The sequence below is a fragment of the Melopsittacus undulatus genome, chromosome 10, assembly GCF_012275295.1.
Source record: "Melopsittacus undulatus isolate bMelUnd1 chromosome 10, bMelUnd1.mat.Z, whole genome shotgun sequence".
Classification (NCBI taxonomy): Eukaryota; Metazoa; Chordata; class Aves; order Psittaciformes; family Psittaculidae; genus Melopsittacus; species Melopsittacus undulatus.
Window position 1 is genome coordinate 8,404,053 of NC_047536.1, and position 19,673 is coordinate 8,423,725.

Here is a 19,673-nt window from a genome sequence, read left to right on the forward strand (position 1 = left end):
TTCTTCAGAAAGACTTTGTACGAAAAGTTATTTTTTTAAAACTTTGTTAATGATTGTTTTAAAGTCAGAATTTCTTATGCACACACTTAATGGCATAAAGGAATCTTGTTCCTTGAGCTGCAACAATGATTTCAGTTTAGATACTTCCATCAAACTGACGATTCCATGTAATCTGTTAACCCTTCCCTGACTTCATTGTATTTCACCTATCCTGTAGGGTCTATTGCAGGATTATGATGATGACTTATTCTAGATCAGGTGTTAATTTTAACAAAGCCTAAGCCAAGTCTGCATTTCTGAGGTTAATAGCTTCCCCCTGTCCTCTTCCCTGCCTGCCCCAACCACAACTGGCTGTTGTCCTGCTTGTAAGCTGGAGCTGTATGGTGGAGGAGACAGTGTTGTCGTGGCCATCTGGCCTCATTCACTACAGCCTTTTGGTGCAGGAGCAGGACAGACATACCTGAATTAATCAGAATACTTGCACCTTACATGGAGCTGCTTGTGTGAAAATAGATTTAGTATTCATTTTAGATTACAGATTCCTTTCTTCCTTCAAATGTGGTTGCCTTCCTTTCACAACTGCAAGACTAGAAAGTGCATTTTGGAAGGCTATCCCAGTGTAGTTACATGCTACAACAAGGAAAACTGGGAAAACAGCCAAAGCCAGCAGATATCAGGTGTTTCATCACAGAACTGGAAAAGCAGGCATTCTTCAATGACTTTTTTTTCGGTGTTATAATGAGGCCTAAGTTGGAATTTTCTCAACTTTTCCATGTAACAGAAATGAACTGCTGAGTTCTTGGATTTGGTGAAAACACCCTGAGAGTTTTATTTAAAGCTGGAATACTGGAAGCAATCTTGCATTCCTACTTCCGGCTTCAATTGCAGCAGTCATTTTTAAGGTGCTTTTTTCCTCTCTGTTTGATGTTCAGGGTGTGTGATCTATTTGATAATGTCAGCGCATCTTAAAGTTTTTCACTTTCAAGTTCTCACTGTATAAAACCCAAATATTTTTCTAAAAAAAGTGTCTTTCAGAAAATTTTTGTAAATACCTTTTTTTGTCTTCATTGAAATCTATTTGTATCTATCAGACACTGCTTGGCAGGTTCTTTGACTGGACTTTTGTTACCGGTTGTCCTCTTGCTGTATGACATCTGGTGATGTTTGAAGAAATCCCAACCATTATTTTTCTCTTTTTTAAGAGGAAGCTGAGCAGGACACCCAGCACAGATTTTGCTGCAAAAGTTCATGTGTTCAGTAGAAGCAGAATCCATGGTTCTCTGAATGTAAGGGGGAGGAGTTGACTGACCAGATGAGATGTATCACTGTGGTACTTAACAATGATACATCTTTGAATAGGTGATTACAAAGAGTAAGACTAAGATGAAATTACTGTCCATATTGTTTCGAACAGTTCAAGCTTTTTTGATGTGTGTTTTCCTCAGTAGCTGAGCTGGGAGAATGTGTGACTTTGTACTTAGGTCACTTCGCATGTGTAATTGCTAATACTCCTTCCACCATTGTTTTATAATGGTATGCTGTCAAGTTGGAATAAGCAGTTCTTGGCTCAGTGGATGTAGAAGGATGAATCAAGTTGAAGGAAAATCACTTGATACATTTTAAGAAACTTCTGTACTGTGACACCTTTAAACAGCAGCATCTTGGAGCATTTGACAGAAAATTAAGAAATCACTCTAAGCTTTTCCCATTGCCATGCTAAGCTGGGCGCTATCATTTTTCTCTCTGTGCTCCCCATCTGGGAAATGGAGGCCTGTAATCTTGCATTCATCATTTAAGAATGAGGGACTTCTTCGCTCTTTTACATCTCACTAAGTAATGCAGGAGCCAAGATCAACTTACTAGGAGTTGCGTTATGTGCCTTTGCCTCACTAAAGTGGTCTGCTGTGGTTGAGTCAAAAGCTGAAATCATAGGTGAGGTATGGATTGCTCATTCATTCTGGGCACCTGTTCTTAAACTGAGTTCTGCCCTTTAGATATGATTGCAGACTTAGTAATCATAAGATAGCATATCTGGAGTGTCACTTTAATTCAGAACCAAGCAACTTTGTTTTATAGCCTTTCAGGTTGATTTGATGGCCTTTCTGGCTGATTGCAGGAAAGGTAATGAGCAAAATCTCAGTTTTGAATTCAAAGGTTTTTAATATTGCTTACGTGGGATCAACTGTGAGATTGTTGTGGAGAGCCCAGAAGGGTTGGTGGTACTCACTGGAACAGAACATGCTGTTTGCACATAAAATAGCAAAAATTGAGATAGGAATGTCCTTATTCTCTGAATATTCTAAACCCTTTTAAACTTGCAAGTCTTTGCTGCTTATCACTTCCTGGAAGAGCAGCAAAGTTGCTGAACTTGTCTCTGGAGTTTCAAAAAACCTCATAGAAACACTCGGTATTTTTTAACCTGTGATTTGTTGTCAGTGTACAAATTTTGGTGAATGATTACCTTCATTTTTCACAAAAAGCTCTTGAACCAAGCTTCATGTTCTAACAATGTGATCTGCCTTTAGGACACAATGCAGAGCCTGCAGTATTCTGCTGGGCTTATTCTCATTGTTCTCAGCCACCAGCTGTCTTTTTTTCTTTTTCCTCTCTTTTTCAGTGACAAAGCGTTTTTAGCTGTAATCTTGTTAAATGGACACTGATCCTATTAGTGTGCACCATCTACCTTTATCCCCATATTCTTGGTTCTGGCTTGGAGGAATGCAGCAGAATGGATTTGGTGATGTGTGTGTGTAGTGCTTTGTTCATAGTGTAACTGTTACAGCACTCTTGACAAAAGCAGTTGGTCAAATTACCTGTGACAGCACTTTTGGGTTTTGCCATTTATGGTGTTTAGCAGCTGTTGCTCATCTCCTTCTACCTTTATGTACTCCTTCAGACATACTTTTAAAAGAAGAGTGGGCTTCAGACTTTTCCCCTGGCAGTATGGGATAAGTTGTTGTTATTGTCCGTCTCAAATGGAAAACAGCTATGCTGGAACCAGCTGTGGCATTGATTTTGTATTAGATTTATTGCACTTAATAGCAGGAAGACTTAGTGAATATGAAACAGATATTGCATGTATTCTGGGGTGGGCAAGGCTGAAGAGATGCTGTAGAGCATGTGAGGCTGATCAAAGTGATAGTTTGTAAGTTTAGTCATTTGGAAGTTTAAAAACCAAAAGCTACTGAGTGGGCAGTGCTTATATTTTTGCCACATTCTCTTGCAAAGGGAGCAAGTAAATAGCTCAGTTTCTGAGCTTTTCAGTGCAGTAAGTTCTTGCAAAAGATTTTGATGTTGAGAAATTCAGTATTGCCACCCATGTGTCACTGTGCAGTCTTCCGAATAGTGAAGGAATTGTCAAGTTTCTGCTAAGATGTAAAATACCTACAAAAGTGTCTACAGTTTTTGTTCTGGTTGCTGACTGCCATGTTGGATAATGTATTAATAACAGACTCTGCCTGCATTCATCTCACTGAGTAATGCATGTAATGGAAACGTGGTCAAGTTTGATACCTTTAGGGTTGTTCTCACAACAGTTTTTTCCTTAAGCACTTCAGATTTTGATCTCTTTAAGCAGTGCTTAAAAATCTGTAAATATACCTCTTGGACATCTTCATTCTGAACTGTTTTCCCAGTAACTTTCTGCAGCATTAAAACCCACCTCAAAACCACCCCTGGAAAAACACCTGTCAAACCCACAAACAACACCCCCCCCAGGGCTCTTCCCAACAAACAAATACTCAACCAAACACTCCAGAACAATCCTGAAACTATTGGTCGCATAGTCTGAAAAGTTTTCTCTTTTCCTTTCTTTGCCAAGACTGGTACTTTTATGTAGGTCTGCAAGTAATGAGGAGGAAGGTTCTAGCAATAGAGCCTTATGTTAATTAACCTTTTGTTATTACTTAAGGCTGCATACGGAAGGGCAGAAACACTTTAGTAGCTAAAAGGAAGCCCCTTGTTCAGGTAGCTCAGACTAAAATGGCCAGCAAGTATTTTAATGCCTACAGTTTTTCTACTGAGAGAATGAATGTCTTTAAACAAAACCTATTTCATGTTTTATAACACTTTAAACTTCTGTCTTAATCAGTGTGTGGACTCCTTTGAAGCATCCAAGAGAGACCGCAGTTTGAAAACAAATGAAGCTGTCCTTTTTGATTCTTTTTCTTCCTTTTTTTTTCCCCTTGCCTTAGCTCAGTCTTTGCAGAAACAGCTGCAGAAGTTCAGTGTAACTCCTGTTTGGAACAGGTATTACTGAAATGCTCCAGCTCAGCAATGTTTCCTATGCCTACTGTGGATTAATGGCTTTACCTTCTCAATTGAGCCTTCTGACTCTTATGGGAGAAACTTGGCTTAGCTTCTCCTTGCTTCCTACCAGGTGTTAATGCACCTCATAAACCAGCTAGCAAAACAGCAAGTCAGCTACATGGAAGTATATATGCAACATAATAACACTTTGCAGATGAAATGACCTTATTGCTTAGGAGATGAGTTGCTTTGGTGTACTTCACACATTCATATTTCTCTCATAACTGTACAAAAAGTGATACAGAATTTTATTTATAGACTCTAGCTAACTTCATAGCGTAGGGTGTTCATTGCATTTCTTTATTTAGTGCTTGGGTGGCCTAATTCATGCTCACCATGGCAACTAACGTTAGATGACATCTGCTAAATATTCCACTTCAGTATTTCAGTCATGCCATGTTATGTTAAGTTCATTTATATTACTTCTAGCTGGCTAACAGTTTAGAAGTGCTTTTCCAGCTTCCGGGGAGATAAAACTAGAAATATAAAATGTCTCAATTTAGACATGGATCTTAGGATGGTAGAATACTTTTCTTGTGTGTATTGCTTCAGTATCTGCTAAGACTCAAATTAGTAGATTTTAACAGGCAGGATATACTTGCCAATTTGCTTGAAACATGACTATGTCAAGAGCTGTCTTTGCTGAGAAGTCTAGAACATGGAACTAGAAGGGACCCCTTTGGTCCACATCCATCACCTGTTTTGGACAACATGCAGTTCTTCCTGTGCATCGGTCAGGTGCAGTGGTAAAACTTTCTAGGCCGGCATGGCAGTGCTTATGACTGTTAGACAGAGAGCATGCCTCTGTTCCTAGATAAATGCTTGTATCCATAGGTAGTCAGCTCCTATTTATTTCTTCCCTGATCTTTCTTTTTAGTGATAACCTTCTGTCTGTTGCACTCCTCCTGTAACTATAAAGAATAGTTGTGTAACTCCATAGCTGCCTTGCTGAGCTGTTTGAATACATGATTACAGTATTTCCCATCTTTCTTGAAGTCTCTTTTCTGTCCCTGTTGATTTGGATTTCCTTTTCTGAATGTTGGTGACGGGGTTTGCACGTCAGTGCTAAGCTTTGGTGCCGATTGCTTCACAGTCTGTGTAGAACACTTGTATTTTTACTGGTTAGGATTGCTATTATTTTTCACTGATGCCTGATATTAAAACTGAATGATTATAGGGACGTCTGGTTTCTCTTTAGTCACATCATCTGACTAATGCCTAGTTCAGACACTTTTGTATAAATTACTTAATGCTTGCAGAAATGGAATACAGTTCTAGAGTGTGCATCAGTTCAGCGTCATTTGGATTTCTGTAGGATGTCTGAATCCTTTGTGTTCATGAGGCCTTCCAGACTTTTATATTCACCCCCATGCTCCTGCTGACTTGTCAAATTTACTGATAAGGTGATCTCAGGTAATTGTAGTCGTAAGCTCTCTCCAGCTTGCTTGTTCACCGTATGCCTTTTGTTTTAACAGCTTTTTTTATCCACTCTGGTTTTGACAGTCTCAAATTTTGTCATGTGAACTCTTTTGCTTGGTGGTTTGAAAGGCCAAGTGCTGGGGAGCTAATTGTGTAGGATTACACAGAGTAATCATAGGGTCACATACTAAGAATTAGGGAAGTGGCACAAGTTTATGTAATGTCAGAGGTCCAGTTCGGCCTCTTTTTCTTTTTATAGTGACTGAAAGGTTACTGTAAGTCTAAAGGTTTGAGTTGAACTATTCAAGTCTTGTCATAGAAGCATTGAACTTCTCACAGTGAGGAACAAAGAGACATGTTTGTCTCATGAAAGCATGACCTTCTGCAGTTGTTTCTGTAAATCCAAGTTAGCAGCCACAGCCTCCAATGGAACAGTCTGTGATGGAGTTGACAGAAGCTTTTAGTGGAGGGTAGGTTACCTGGCAAAGCAGGCATTGATTGAAGAGAGCTTTTATTAAATTGAAGCAAAATAGTCTGGTTAGAGCTTCCCTGGTAGTAGGAACACTTTTTTTGTGGTATTGAGCTGATTTTTGGTTTGTATATATAAGCTGTAGACCAAATGATGTGCTATTATGCTAATGGTGGCAGTGCCTTTACTTCATGAGTTCAGAATGCATGGGATTTGGGGTTTCTTTACTGAGAACTGTAGAGCTGTTGATCACTGGTAATTCTGTTAATCTTGATATGAATTTGAGATTATTTTTTTTCATGTGAATCTTCTGAATACGTTTATGTATCACATAAATGGCCCACACTTTGATAATTGTGATGTTTTTGTTACCTTCCTGTAGCAATTACAAATGTCAATGTAATGGATGAAGCTGCTGCTGATCTACTAAAGCTGTTTAAGTAGTACAGGAGTCTGAACCTGGGCCTGTAATTTCATGTTCTGTGTCTGAATGAAATGGTCTCTCAGTTAAAAACAGAACAAACCAACCAACAAATTAGTAACAAACATTTTCTCAAACATTTCTTTTTTCCTTGCCATTATTTGCAAAATGTGCAGTTGCTGAAATGAGCATCATACAGTTTTAGAAAGCTGCAGCTATAAAAACAGAGGAGGATTTTGAGTAGACCTGACTACAGTCTTTGCTACCAAGTGCTAGAGGTGCATCAGTGCTTCACTTGTGTGTCTCAGGGTCAGTCAAGTGACTTAAAAACCCCACCCCGCATGAGTTCAAATAAACATTCACTTGTGTGATCTGGCATCGTCCCCATTGTACTGTATGTGAGCTGGAAGCTGAATCCTTTCAAATGACACTGCCATGTGACTCAGTTGTTGAGCACAGAGCTACAAATATTGATACTGAAGATGTTAGGGAACTTCAGCTCTCTGTGTGTGGCTGCTAAACCACGTGATTTGGAAACTTGTTGACGTGGTGAGACTTGGCCTTTCAAAGTAGACAAGTTGCCCAAAGTCAGATTAAGGTCACTGTTCAATGTTTAAATGAGCATTGACAGATACAAGGACATTATATTTACTGTATTCTTACTGTTCTGTAGCTTTAAACAGATGAGGCAAGGGAGAGTGACAAAGCATTTTCATGCGTGCATGAGCCTTACAGCTTGAATATGGCCTAGTGTTGTTACCAGCTCTATCAGATGTTACCAGTTCAAGGGTAACTCTTAGCATTTCGTAATAATATTGTCCTCTTAATATTTTGTTTGCTCTTCAGTAAGATCATTTACTGCTCCTGTTCAGGAAAGCTACTAATAATCTCTATGTTGTGTGGGTTTTTTTGGTGTAAGTAGGTATAAATGGACCTGTGCTACAGAATCAAAACTCGCTCTAGGAAATATGTCCTAGTATGGCATACAGCACTATGGGAGTGAATTACAAAAATAAGTTTTCCTAGTTTAGTAGATTAGCTTTTCTTTCCAAAGTAATATGCTGCATGTAGCAATCTGAAATACCCACACAAAGTGAACTGTCAAGTTGTTTAGTCTTTTGCTTCCATTTTCCACTCCTCCGAAATGCTCCCTGCTTAAAATGTATTGTTGCTGTTGTTTCTGCAGCTTTAGCATTAGAGAGTACTTAAGTGTGCTTAAAAAAAAAGTTATGGAGCTCAAACAAACATGTGGGACACTTGTGTTCCGAGATGCTGTTATCATAGTTGCCCGGGGCCTTGTAGGCATCATTCCTTCATTTTAGTAGTTCAATCCAAGTTGAATTAGAAATGCAATATTACAACTGGGTTTTTCTTTGAGACATGAGCTTGGCATGCAGGTTTTAACACTACTGGGCAGTAGGGCAAAAGAAACTCTCCCAAAAAACCACACACATCACACACACAAAGCACTAAAACAAAGTGCTCTGAATCTGTCCTCATTCAAAACGTGTGCTTATGCCATCTTACATTGATTATGCGAATGTGGGAGTAAGGAGCACTTGCCAAGCTCTTGTGTATCATTATATCCAAGGTTTACTAAGAAGAGCCAAGACATTTTTTGCTTAGAGCTGCCAGTAGTAGCAGCTACAAGACTGAATGGACGTGATGTAGCCTTACTTCTTAATCCCATTTTCCCTGGAAGTGTTCCAAGGGAAATGAAAACTTACTTGCAGTGTTAGCAAAGTAAATAAAGTACAGGTTACTCCAATACCCCAGCAGAAGTGTCAGTTGCCAGTAGTTAGGAATCCTGTGAGGAATTACAGGCAGGTAAACATAAAATGTTGAGGGCCAGACTTCTTTCTTTGTCTTGCAGAGCTGATCCTGCATTCCAGCAATGCAGAATGGTCAGGAGATTAAAGTTTTCTTGTGCATACGTAGAAGTAGGCCAAATGGAGGTTGTGCAATCAACCTGAATTGCTGCATTTACGAAGCAGAGAGATCCCTATAGAGGAACCAAATGCTTTTTAAAATGTAGCTCCCAGGGCAGGCTTCCTTTTCATCAGCTTAGCTTTTTCTGTGATGCTGTAACTAAATTTTCTTAGCTTGGTTGAAGACTGATCTTTGATCCTTTTCCCTTGTACTGCAGTCTCTTGGGCACTGAACCATTACTGTGCTGAACAGTTACGCTCAGTATCAGTATTGGACTTCCATTTCTTGAAGAAAGTATTTTATCTAGATCTTGACTTATTTAGAAATCTTCAATTCTACTCATTGTTCTTTCGGCTTTTTCACAATAAACCTAAATTCCATATGACAACAAGGCAGGGCACATGGTCCAGTTTTCATTACTCTAGATAATAAGTGTTCAACTGTGACCTATGGACTTGTTCATAGAGCCTTGTCAAAACTACTCAGCCATTTGCATAGGTGACTTATAGTAACCAAGAGGTAGATTTACAGGCATAGTCAGTAATTTTTGAACCGAATCTGGTTTGGAGGTAACTAAACTTCTCAACAGCATCTCACTTTGACTCTTTCCTCTATCTCTGCATTGTACTTTTAGAAGACTCTTGTTGGTTACTCTTGCAGTTGAAACTGGCTTCTCACCAGTCCTTAGAAGGGCCCTAGGCAGGTCTTAAAATGTATATGTTTCATGGCTCAGTGTCAGGTTGCAGTGTGAGCATTAACCTCTCCATAACTTACAGGCTTCATCAGATAATACCATCAGCGTGCTTTCCTATTTGTGTCACTTGCAAGGGGAGTTTTTTATACATAATAGTACATTCAGTGAATTTTTAGATGGCAAAACCGATTAATAGTACTTACAGTATTGGTATAGTCATTAACATTTTGGAGAAACTTTTATTGACATGTCATTTGAATGACTGCTTTCAAAATACATTTTTCTACATCCCTTCTTGATGTAGGGAATGAATAAGGGTCCTACACTGACCAGTAAAACAATATATATGAGCTGTGGCTCATACTCAATTTTTATCAGATGTACAACAATGCATTACAAAGTGCAAGGTTTCTACTAGAAGTAGGTACAGACCAGTAGTTCCTGAAGCAAATCCAAATATAGAGTCTTTTCTCTGCAGTTTTGTAAACATTTGACTCCACTACCCTGGCAAAGCTTGGAATCCTGTGAGTACCGAGGAATTTGTTGGCTTTTTTAGTGTAACTATTTTCCAGACAACCATGTATTAGCCTCCTGGAGTCATTGCCTAAAGTGGAAATAAAATGTCTATACACATCTTTAAGCCCCAGCTACCACTGTGTTTGAGCTGAGACTTGGTATTTTTTCATCTGCATGCTTTTATTATGCGGTCTATTCTTGGTGTATCTTTTCTTCACCCCTGTTGTTGGCACTTCATGACTCCTCTAGGAGAAGAGCTGGTCAGTGCATTATCCCCTGACTGCTGGTACTAGGACTGGGTGCCTGGGAAAGACAAAGTTCACCCTTCTAATTGAGATGTTGAATCTTTACAACAAAGTATTAGAATTCAGCACAGCTTCATAAATGGTTTTTCACATGCACCTCTCGCTTAACTGTAGGTGTCTGGAATGTACAAGAAGGACCATAGAGAATAATATTCAGGTTATGTCTTTCAGTGTCCAAAGTATGGAAATTCACAGCTGAAATATGCAGAAGTCAAGGTTATGACTCCAGGTCTTCTCAGGAGTAGTTTAGGTGGTGAAATACTATCTGCAATTGCAGATAATATGAATCAGTGCTATGGTGAAAATGCTAGACATGGATTGAAAGGAAGAACGTGTGTGTGAAGCTGCCAGCTTGTCTTCACAGCGTTGGTAACATTGAACTTTTTTGCACTGAATTGATATATCAGATGTTTGAGGGTGGATATCACAGCCTGGCTGCAGTTTATACTTTGCTACATTTGTATTTTTGCTTTTGTGACACTTTTTCCAGTTGGAATGTTGAAAACCCGGTAAAGAGTCCTTATCTCCTACTTAAAAGGACGCCAGAACTTGGCTGCCATTTGTTAAATTTGGATGGGTGAATGAATGCAGAGTTAACTGCATGAGCTGTTTTACTCTGTTGCAGAGAAGTCACCTGAAAACAAAGCCTGGAGGATGTGGAGTTAAATAATGCAGGGAACTGATGGGAGCATAAGGAGTCCTGCAGATGAGTTCAGCCCAGGCTTTGCTCATTGGTCACTGTAATGAGGTGTAATGGCTTCTGCTTTGATTGCATTTTGATTTTGGTGTTTGGTATTTCAGTTGCTGCTAAAGTGTAGTGTTTCTTCTTCAGGGAAAATGAAATATGCTCACACTTGCTAATTTGTGTGTCCTGTTTTGTCCTCAGACTTTGTTTCAGGGAAAACTACAATTCTACAAGCCTTAATTTTTAGTTGGCGCTCAAGATTCAACATTAGTCAGCAATGTGCCCTTGCGGTAAAGAGGTGTCCTGGGCTGCTTTAGGGTTCCTGCTAATTCTCTTTTTCTTTGTTGCAGGTGGTATGGTCAAGAAAAGGACTACAATGTTCTAGTTATGGATCTTCTTGGTCCCAGCCTTGAAGACCTATTCAACTTCTGTTCTCGCAGGTTTACGATGAAAACAGTACTTATGTTAGCAGACCAGGTATGTATAGAGCTTGCTGTGAGGAACTTAAAAACCCTAAAGTATTTTCTGCAACGTGGTAATTCTTAAGAAGGTTAAATAACATGTTAGTGTTGTATATAGCCAATTGAAGACTTGACCCACATAGGAGTGAAGTAATGGTGACTGGCTGTGGCATACAAAATGAACATGGGCAGCATGGGGACATGGCAGCACAGATACTGCCTCCTTGATGCTGCAGATCTAACAAGTGCAACTTTAATAAAGTGTCGACTAGCACAGGTCAGCCATGTATCAGCCCAGTACCAGCCAGGATCAGCCATGGGGATGGTGACAGAAGATCTGAAACAGTCTTCAGTTATGGCTGATCTGGTTCAATGGAAACTTGTTGTCAGCTGCTGTGGTGGACAGCATGGAAGCATGTGGGTTCTTACTGAATCAAAATGTGCACTCACAACCTTCTATAACTTCTGGTACCAGACCATGAGCTAATGAATACTGGTCTGGTTGTTGTGGTGCTTAAAGGCAGTTCTTAAAGCTGTTGGTTGAGATACCACTCTACTTCAAACTTAATCAGGGCCTGTAAAATTGAGGTCTGTTAAGTCTTACTCTAGCAACTGATACATTTTCAACTTGGTCATGCGAGTACATGAGAGCATTTGAAATGGACAGCCATTGAATTTTCAATGGTGGTTTAAATTTCATCTAATATTTCATAACTGATGTTAGTACCGAATTGTCACTTAGCCAGGTGCTCGCAGAATCCCGGGCTCTTGGCCAAATAAGTTCATGGCATTTGTATGGAGACAAGGTCAGCTGTCCCTGTTTTCAGATGCCTTGAGTGGTACACTGTCTTTAAAAAAGCTGTTTGGAAATGTCTGCTCTAACACCCTGGAGTCTGGGTATTAGAACATCTCCAGGGAACCTCTAGTTTTTATGCAGTATTCCTTTGGATGATAAACCACTAATGAGTTTTCATCTGGGAAACATAGATGGGGTGTATAGTACCTCTGCACAGAACTGGCTTTTTGGGCATGGTCCCATAGAGCAGCTGTCAAGGGTATGGTGTTGTAAGAGTTCAACTCCCTGTGGACTGTGTGAGGGGTGTTGTAGTGGCTGGAAAGCTGCACCATGTTAATGTCTGTGCTGTGATCTCATGCGCAGGAAGCTGCATGACTGCTTATGATGATACAGATTTGCCAGAGTTTGAGTCTTCATTGCTGACACTCCTGGATCGGCCTAGATATGACACTATGGGCCACAATCAAGTTCTTGCTTGCTCTGTGAAAACTGTTACCTGGAAAAGTGATGCTTGATGATGGATGAATGAATAAACGGATGAATGAGTAACTGGGGAGGGGGGAGGAGGAAAAGAGCTTTAAAATTGTCTTACAGTAGGTATAGAAGACCTTTGTTTGAAGTAAGAGCAATTGCTCTTTAATGGGTCACTATAGCTAGAACATGAACTTGAATGTCTGGGAAGTGGTTTCAGGTATTTATTTAACCTACTATTTCCTGACAAATATTATGAAGTTTTAACATAGATCCCACCCCCCAAATTTATTTGAACAGCATAAAAACAAGACTTGGTTTTCATTAAGCAAATACATAAGTTGCAGAGGAAGCTAACACTAAAAATTCATACTTTCATTGCAGGTTTAAGTGAATTGTATTGCTCTCGTTGAAAACCTACCTGTTCTTTTGTTGCTTTTTTTTTACAGATGATCAGTAGAATTGAATATGTGCACACAAAGAATTTTATACACAGAGACATTAAACCAGATAACTTCCTAATGGGTATTGGGCGTCACTGTAATAAGGTTAGTCTAATGCTCTTTGTTTTATAGATCCAAAGGGAATGGCATGTTACTTGATTCAAGCTGCACAACGTTTTTAAAACTCATTGCTAAATTTGATATTTTAGATGCTAAACCATATTCTTGACAGGAGAACTTGAATTTCTCAGTGTCTGCTTCCAAATGCAGTGGCATACACGTGTCTCTGACCCACCCTGTCAGATACACTTGATTGCAAGCCTAGAAATAATTTTGCAACAAGATGATAAACTAACCCTAGAGAATATTTAACTACTTTTCTCTCAGTGATGGGGTTTCATTATTGAGATAACTGTTATAAATAGCATTTTTTCTCCTCAATGATAAAGTCAAAACTTATCTTTGACTTTGGGGCTCACTTCCTGGGATGGAAAGAATTCATACCAATGTGGGAGCTCCTGACCTACCAGTCATCAGGGCATTAAATCTTGCAGTGACAGACTGGTAAAGAGAACTCTTCAGCCATCAGATACAACAAATAGCCGATATGTAGATAAATTGCCTTTATAATAAATGAAATTATGCAGATATGTTGATGGAAAACTGTTAAGTTGTATAGTACCTGAATGTGTTATACAACAAAAACTGCTCTCAATTTACTGGGGGGGGGAAGCAGGGGAGGGGGAGGCCTGAGGTTGCACTTGTTTGGATGGGTAAATGTAGTCAGAAGTGCATGTTTCCTGTTGAAAACCTTATATAGAAGAAAACTTTAATTTTATTTGTAGTTCTCTTGAGTGAAATATGCTTAATCCTGCAATTTGTGTGTTGAGCTCGGGCAGACAGGCAGCATTGGCAATGCATTAAGCATGCTACTTAATAGAAATTAACTTCAGGACAAATGTATGTGATCAAGCTGTTTATTGGAAGCAAGATTCCCACTTATCTTCTTTATATGCCATTCGAGAATGTCTCATCTCCTTAGGCACTACTAGTATTTAAAATGTTTACCTTTGTTTGCCTGTATGAATGCCAACTTCAGGGCCATGAACATTAGAAGGGGAAAACTTGATTAACATGAGATAACAGCTCTTGTCTGAAGAGGTGCAGTGCACTGAATGTTTAGATCCAACCATTGTTGGAAAAGCTTGTAAGTCCAGCTGAAAGGCATTTTTTATGTAATCCTGTTGCTGTTAAACTTTGCTTGTTCCCAAGTTTCATACTTTCACTCTGTAGAGCTCTATTTTTCTCTGCTGTGTTGAGCAGTTACACTCCTGAATTTTCTGGCATGACTTAGAGGATAAATTGAAAACTTTGATTTTTATTTTTTTGTTCTAGTTTTAGTTTCTGATTTCCAATTGTTCTTTTGGGCCATTTTTCCAGACTTCTGCACAGTCATGCTAGGTTGGCATTGCTGCACTCTGGTTCATCTTGATGTGGATTAATGGCCTAGAAATTGCTTCTGTGCTTACTTTAGTGGAGGAACACATTAGATTTGCATCAGCTGAAATGAAAAGCAAAATTGTCTGTAAACCATTATATCTTTTTCCCATTAGTAGCCTAGTTGGGGAGCCACATAATGATTTGGTGGTGAACAGTGTGGGCATAGGCTTGCCTTACTGTTACAGGGTTTCAGAGATCAGAGACATAATTCTTAATAGATTTACATGAGCAAACTGAGGAATGGGTTGCTTCAGTTAGGAACCAAGTGCTTTATGTAGGGAAATACTTGCCACCATATAGTATTTACTTTGTTTCTTTGTTGTAACTAAGTGTAGTTTTTAGAACTGACTGTACCCAGTTTAAAGCAAACCATCCAGCAGGACTAGAGCAGCATGGTAATCTTGTTCCAGTAGCTTCCTGCCAGTTATATTTTTTAAAAAAATATTTTTTTTATATATTTTTTATTCCAAATTTGAATTGGATGATTGGGAGAAATTTTGCTCCTTTAAAAGACGAATCTTTAGCTCTGTTAGAAATCAGCCCTGCATGCTTATGAAAGTAAACTTTAAGGTGACTAAATGCCTTCTACCTCTTCCTTACTGAAGATTTACATTTTCCTTGGGGGAAGGGCAGTTTATGGAACAAAAGGCTGCTTTTGTAAGCAAAACTTCCAATATCCTTTTTTAATAGAGCCAAATGTCACCATTGCTATCCCTGGTCAAGGCAGTGCCATGTTGGAGTGGCTCACAGTTCAAATTGACCTTGTCACATCTTCTAAATTTTCTCCTTGGAAAAAAAATTAAAAAAAAGCCAAAACAAAACCCTTAAAAATTCAATGTGAACATAGCTGGTTTTTTTGCAAACTACAGTGCTTGGTGGAAGAAGGATGGCATTTGGCTACCCTGTTCTTTCTCAAACGCCTCGGTGTTGCCTGTCTGCGCCGGCCATTGTTGCAATGTAAGCAATACTGTTTGATGCACTGCCACCCTCTATTGTTTGTTCAGTGTTTAGAATCTCCAGTGGGGAAGAGGAAAAGAAGCATGACTGTTAGTACTTCTCAGGACCCATCTTTCTCAGGATTAAACCAGGTCTGAACTGTCTCCTATTCCAACCTCAACCCCAAATTCATGTGCTTTATTTTTGTTTTGTTTTTTTGGTTTGTTTTGTTTCTTTTTTTTATTTCCTGGAGAATGTAGACCTTGCAAAAGCACCTCTTATGTTGGCATTATTCAGACATACTTGGCAAACATGTAACATTACTAAGATGTTTCCCTGTGGCGCTTGTTTAAATGGTGGAATTATTTCTAAACTGGATATTAAAAAGGGCTAAATGTATGTGCTCGATTTCACATGCAGAAGCGGTTGTATTTTTGTCCTTTTAAAACTCGAAGGCAAACTGTTGAATGTGTTGAAGGATAGATGTGCCACCCTAGTGAAATAGTAGGGCTTCTGTGTAGGGCTGTCTGCTTGCCTTCCTGTAGGGTTCCTGCAGTGCCTTTGAATGCATGTGAAGTTCTTTTACTGCTTCAGCCAGACTCCTTCCTTTGCAGTTTTTGTTCAAAATCTTTCCAAATGTGTAATGAGGACTCCTATTTTCATCCATTGTGCTTATAAAATGAAATTACTCCAATAGGCTGTGTCATGGAGGAGCATGAGTTTATCTCGTAGTGCTAAATGTACTACTCCTGACTCTCTAGGAGAAGATAAATTGGAGAGGAATGAAGCCATATGCCAGTTTGTAGCAGGACAGCTGGAAATTGCTGAGTATGAATCATAGCTCAGGAGTTTGGCCATAGAATCAGTCCGTAGCTTTCCACAGTGATAGCCTTCATGTATTAAATCCCAGGCAGCTCGCTGCTGTATGCAAGCTGACAGGCTTCTGTTGTCCGCCTCTGAAACTTTCTTATCAGTCGAGGCAGAGACTTTGATCTACTTCTCTAGTTGCTCTTGGCAGAAATCTTGCCCTACTTCTCCAGTTTCCTGCTGATCATGCAACAAACAGAATTAAGGTGGTATGAGGTTATCTGTGGGAATAAGTCTGTGTTCCTGCTGGCTGGCATCAGTACATTCTGTGCTCATCTAGATCAAGCTGTGGCTTCCAACTTAATTCTTTGCAAGATGGACTTGCTGCTTTGCCTTCCGCTTGTTGTGAATGGGAAGTACAGAATGGCCCCAAGCAAGGGAACAGAGTAAACCTCCCCAGTAAAATCAGTGGTGTAAATAATATCCAGTTACTTGACTAGTGTAAAACAGATCTGCGTTGCTGAATTGATTCCTGTCTTCTTAGGTGTTCTACCCATACCTCTTGAGAAAATGCAGAATTTTCTTGTTCAGGTCTAATATTGAGAGGTTGTAGATGCTAGGGAAGAGGCAGAGCATCATTTCTAAGTTGCTTAAAGAAAGTAGTCTTACCATTACTATGCTAAACAGGGCTGGACACCAGATATTTATGTATGAGGTACACTTCAGTGTTAACTATTTCGATTCATGAACTGTGACTTTATCACTTCATACGATTAAGTGCAAGATCACCAGGATGACAGAAAGCACATGAAGGCTTTGACTTGTTTAAAGAGTTTGTAGCTAAATATGCAGTGAAAATATTCCAACTGATGTGCATTTGGCTTTCCATTCTCAAGGCACAGTATTTTACTTCAAATAAGGGGCAGAGGCCCTGCAAAAGTAACGTGCAAACCATGCATCAGAGGCTGTCATTGGGTTAGAAAGCTTAATCAGAAAATAAGGGATTGCATTTGAGCTCAGCCTTTGCTTCTAGGAAAGTTGCATTTGCAGTATAGTAATTGCATAGGAGCTTTGTAGTGTCTGCATTAGGAATTCAGTATCAACCTAGTTCATCACTTGATAGCTGGAGAACATGTCCATCCATGCTCACTGAGTGAGTAACTGACTCTAATGTCTTTGTTGCACTGAGGCAGCTACCAAGACCCCCAGTTTACTGAACTGTCTGGCAGTGTAGTTGCTATAAAAACTTGGATTTACATGCTCTTGCTCTAAGCATTCTAGGCTTTCAGGGTGACCTTAACCAGAACAGCAAATGTGCTTTGTGGCTGCGTATAAATCATGGCAAGATTTCAACTCAAGGTTTTCTGCTCTGACATTGGTAGTTTAAGAGGCTTTTGGCTTTGTTTCTCTTGTAAAGACTATTATAGTTAGAAAATCTTCAATAGAATTCTAGGATGTACCTTTCATGCAATTTGGAAACTTTCAGTCTTTCAGAGTCTTTGGTACATGTTGAGTGTCACTTTATAATTCACAGCATTTCAGTGTGCCAGAGTGACCCTTTGTTCCAGTTTTGGATGCAGGTGTACCTGCATATCAATCGCCAGTACTTGTTCGCATTTAAAGCTGCCTCTTCTGTTCTGGAATCACCTTTAAGATGATTAGGTTTTTACTGGGAATTTCTTGACCCTTTTGTCATCTTTCCATCCAACCTTCCCCCACCCCTTACTTTTTCAGTATTCATTATTCTGTAGGAGTTGTAGTCCCTGATCCTGTCGCATTAATCCAGTGTTGGAATTTGGATCTCAGCTTGATGATTTGTAGCTACAAGACTGATTGCTAAAATTTGAAGTGTTCCTTACATACTTCTGCCTCAGGTTTTTTTGCCTAGTCCTGAAATCTTGTCACAAGAAGGTACAGTCTGCATTAACCTTCATAGGTAGGCTGGCTGTTACACACCAATAACAACAAACGCACTCAGTTGTTGTTAAATATCAACCCATTGGGCAAGCTTGGTTATTAGAGACTAAAATTGGATTTCAGATAGTAGGCTCTAGCTTCCTGCCTGTATTAATGTCATCAGCAAGTGCGTCATGCTGCTGTGATAGTGTTCTGGTAGTCTTAAAATGAGCATATGATTGAAAGCAAGATGTCTTGTTTGCTGTTGAAGGTTTTGGCCTTATGCTCTGCAGAATGGCCAGTGCTCTTTGAAACCTGGAGAAGAATACAGGATGTGCATTCATTGCATTAAGCTGCTGAGCTGCCATTAACTCTCTGTATGTGTAAACTGCTCTAGTGTGAATGGGGTTTTGTGAAGTGTGCTTTTGCACATGTTAGTTTCCTTCCTAAATTGTGCACTGCAGTTATTGAGCTAATGTGATACAAATTACAATAGCAACTTCAAATAGTTGTAGATCTAAGATACAGATGCTGAGTAGCACAATCTAATCTATCCCACTGGACTGAGAAAAAGCTTGAACTAACTCACTATGAAGTTGTTTTAACTGGCTAGTTAAAGCTAGTTGTGACATGCACTGTTACTTTGCTTCCTCTGTAACTGTAGGCTGTTACATTGTGTGGATGTCTTAAAATGTAACTAAGGCCTAGTGAAAGAGGTTGGGGATTCCTTGCATTGTATAGGAATATAATCTATTTTCATTTTTCTTTAAGTTATTCCTTATTGACTTTGGTTTGGCCAAAAAGTACCGGGACAACAGGACAAGGCAGCACATACCATACAGAGAAGACAAAAATCTCACTGGCACAGCTCGATATGCCAGTATCAATGCACATCTTGGCATAGAGCAGAGGTGAGTTCAAGGGCACTACTGCTGTGCTTTAAAGGCTGTAAGATGATCGTATTTGTAAGCTTCTGAAGTGTCTGAACTAATGTTATATGAAGGAGTATATATATCCCTTTGAAAGTGCTTTTCTTTTTGGCTGTCTGTGTAAGGGTAGGGCAAAAAAATCCAAGCATCTAATTCTCTTATTGAAGAGACTAAGTCTTGCAGGCATGAGGTAGATGCTCTGCATACAGTTTTCCTTCTTATTGAAGGATAACCTATACTTTAATGTGGATCTGTCAGAGGACCTTCACAAATAAAGTGGTGCACTTTCCTGGCTGTGTTGGTACCTGGTGATGCCACTGCTGATTGGCTTGAGGTGCAGCTCTGTAGTCAGGAGTATTCTAAAGCTGCTGGTTTGTGTCCTGTTTTTCACTCTCCTTTCAACTGTTGTTTGTCCTTTTGCCTGCAAGCAAGACTTAAAGATCTTCTACTTCACTCACATTGTATTTTGGTTTCTGGTATACACAATTACAGTGGCTCTGTAACACGCACACATGTGTATATTGTAGTTATATATATATTTATATGCTTCAGCTTTGCTTAATCAACAAACACACTTTAATCATCTGGATCAAAAGCATATTGCTGCTGCAGTGCCCTAGCAGCAGTCCAGTGGAGAACGCAGTTCAGGTTGATTGGAAGTATAGGGAGGTATTCTTAAGACATAAAG

At 39.5% G+C, this 19,673-nt stretch overlaps 1 protein-coding gene across 5 annotated transcripts in view; it reads left to right on the top strand.

Annotated features, from left to right (window-relative positions):
* Positions 1–19,673, top strand: part of CSNK1A1 (casein kinase 1 alpha 1) — a 34,525-nt gene that overhangs the window by 2,191 nt on the left and 12,661 nt on the right. For 3 of the 5 annotated variants that reach the window (XM_005144984.3, XM_005144985.3, XM_031045370.2), the window contains exons 3-6: positions 11,097–11,223; positions 12,924–13,022; positions 15,422–15,505; positions 18,828–18,967. In XM_005144984.3, coding sequence (XP_005145041.1) covers positions 11,097–11,223; positions 12,924–13,022; positions 15,422–15,505; positions 18,828–18,967 — 450 coding nt within the window. The remainder of the gene's footprint in view (positions 1–11,096; positions 11,224–12,923; positions 13,023–15,421; positions 15,506–18,827; positions 18,968–19,673) is intronic. The other 2 variants (XM_005144986.3, XM_031045371.2) reach the window with 1 other exon arrangement.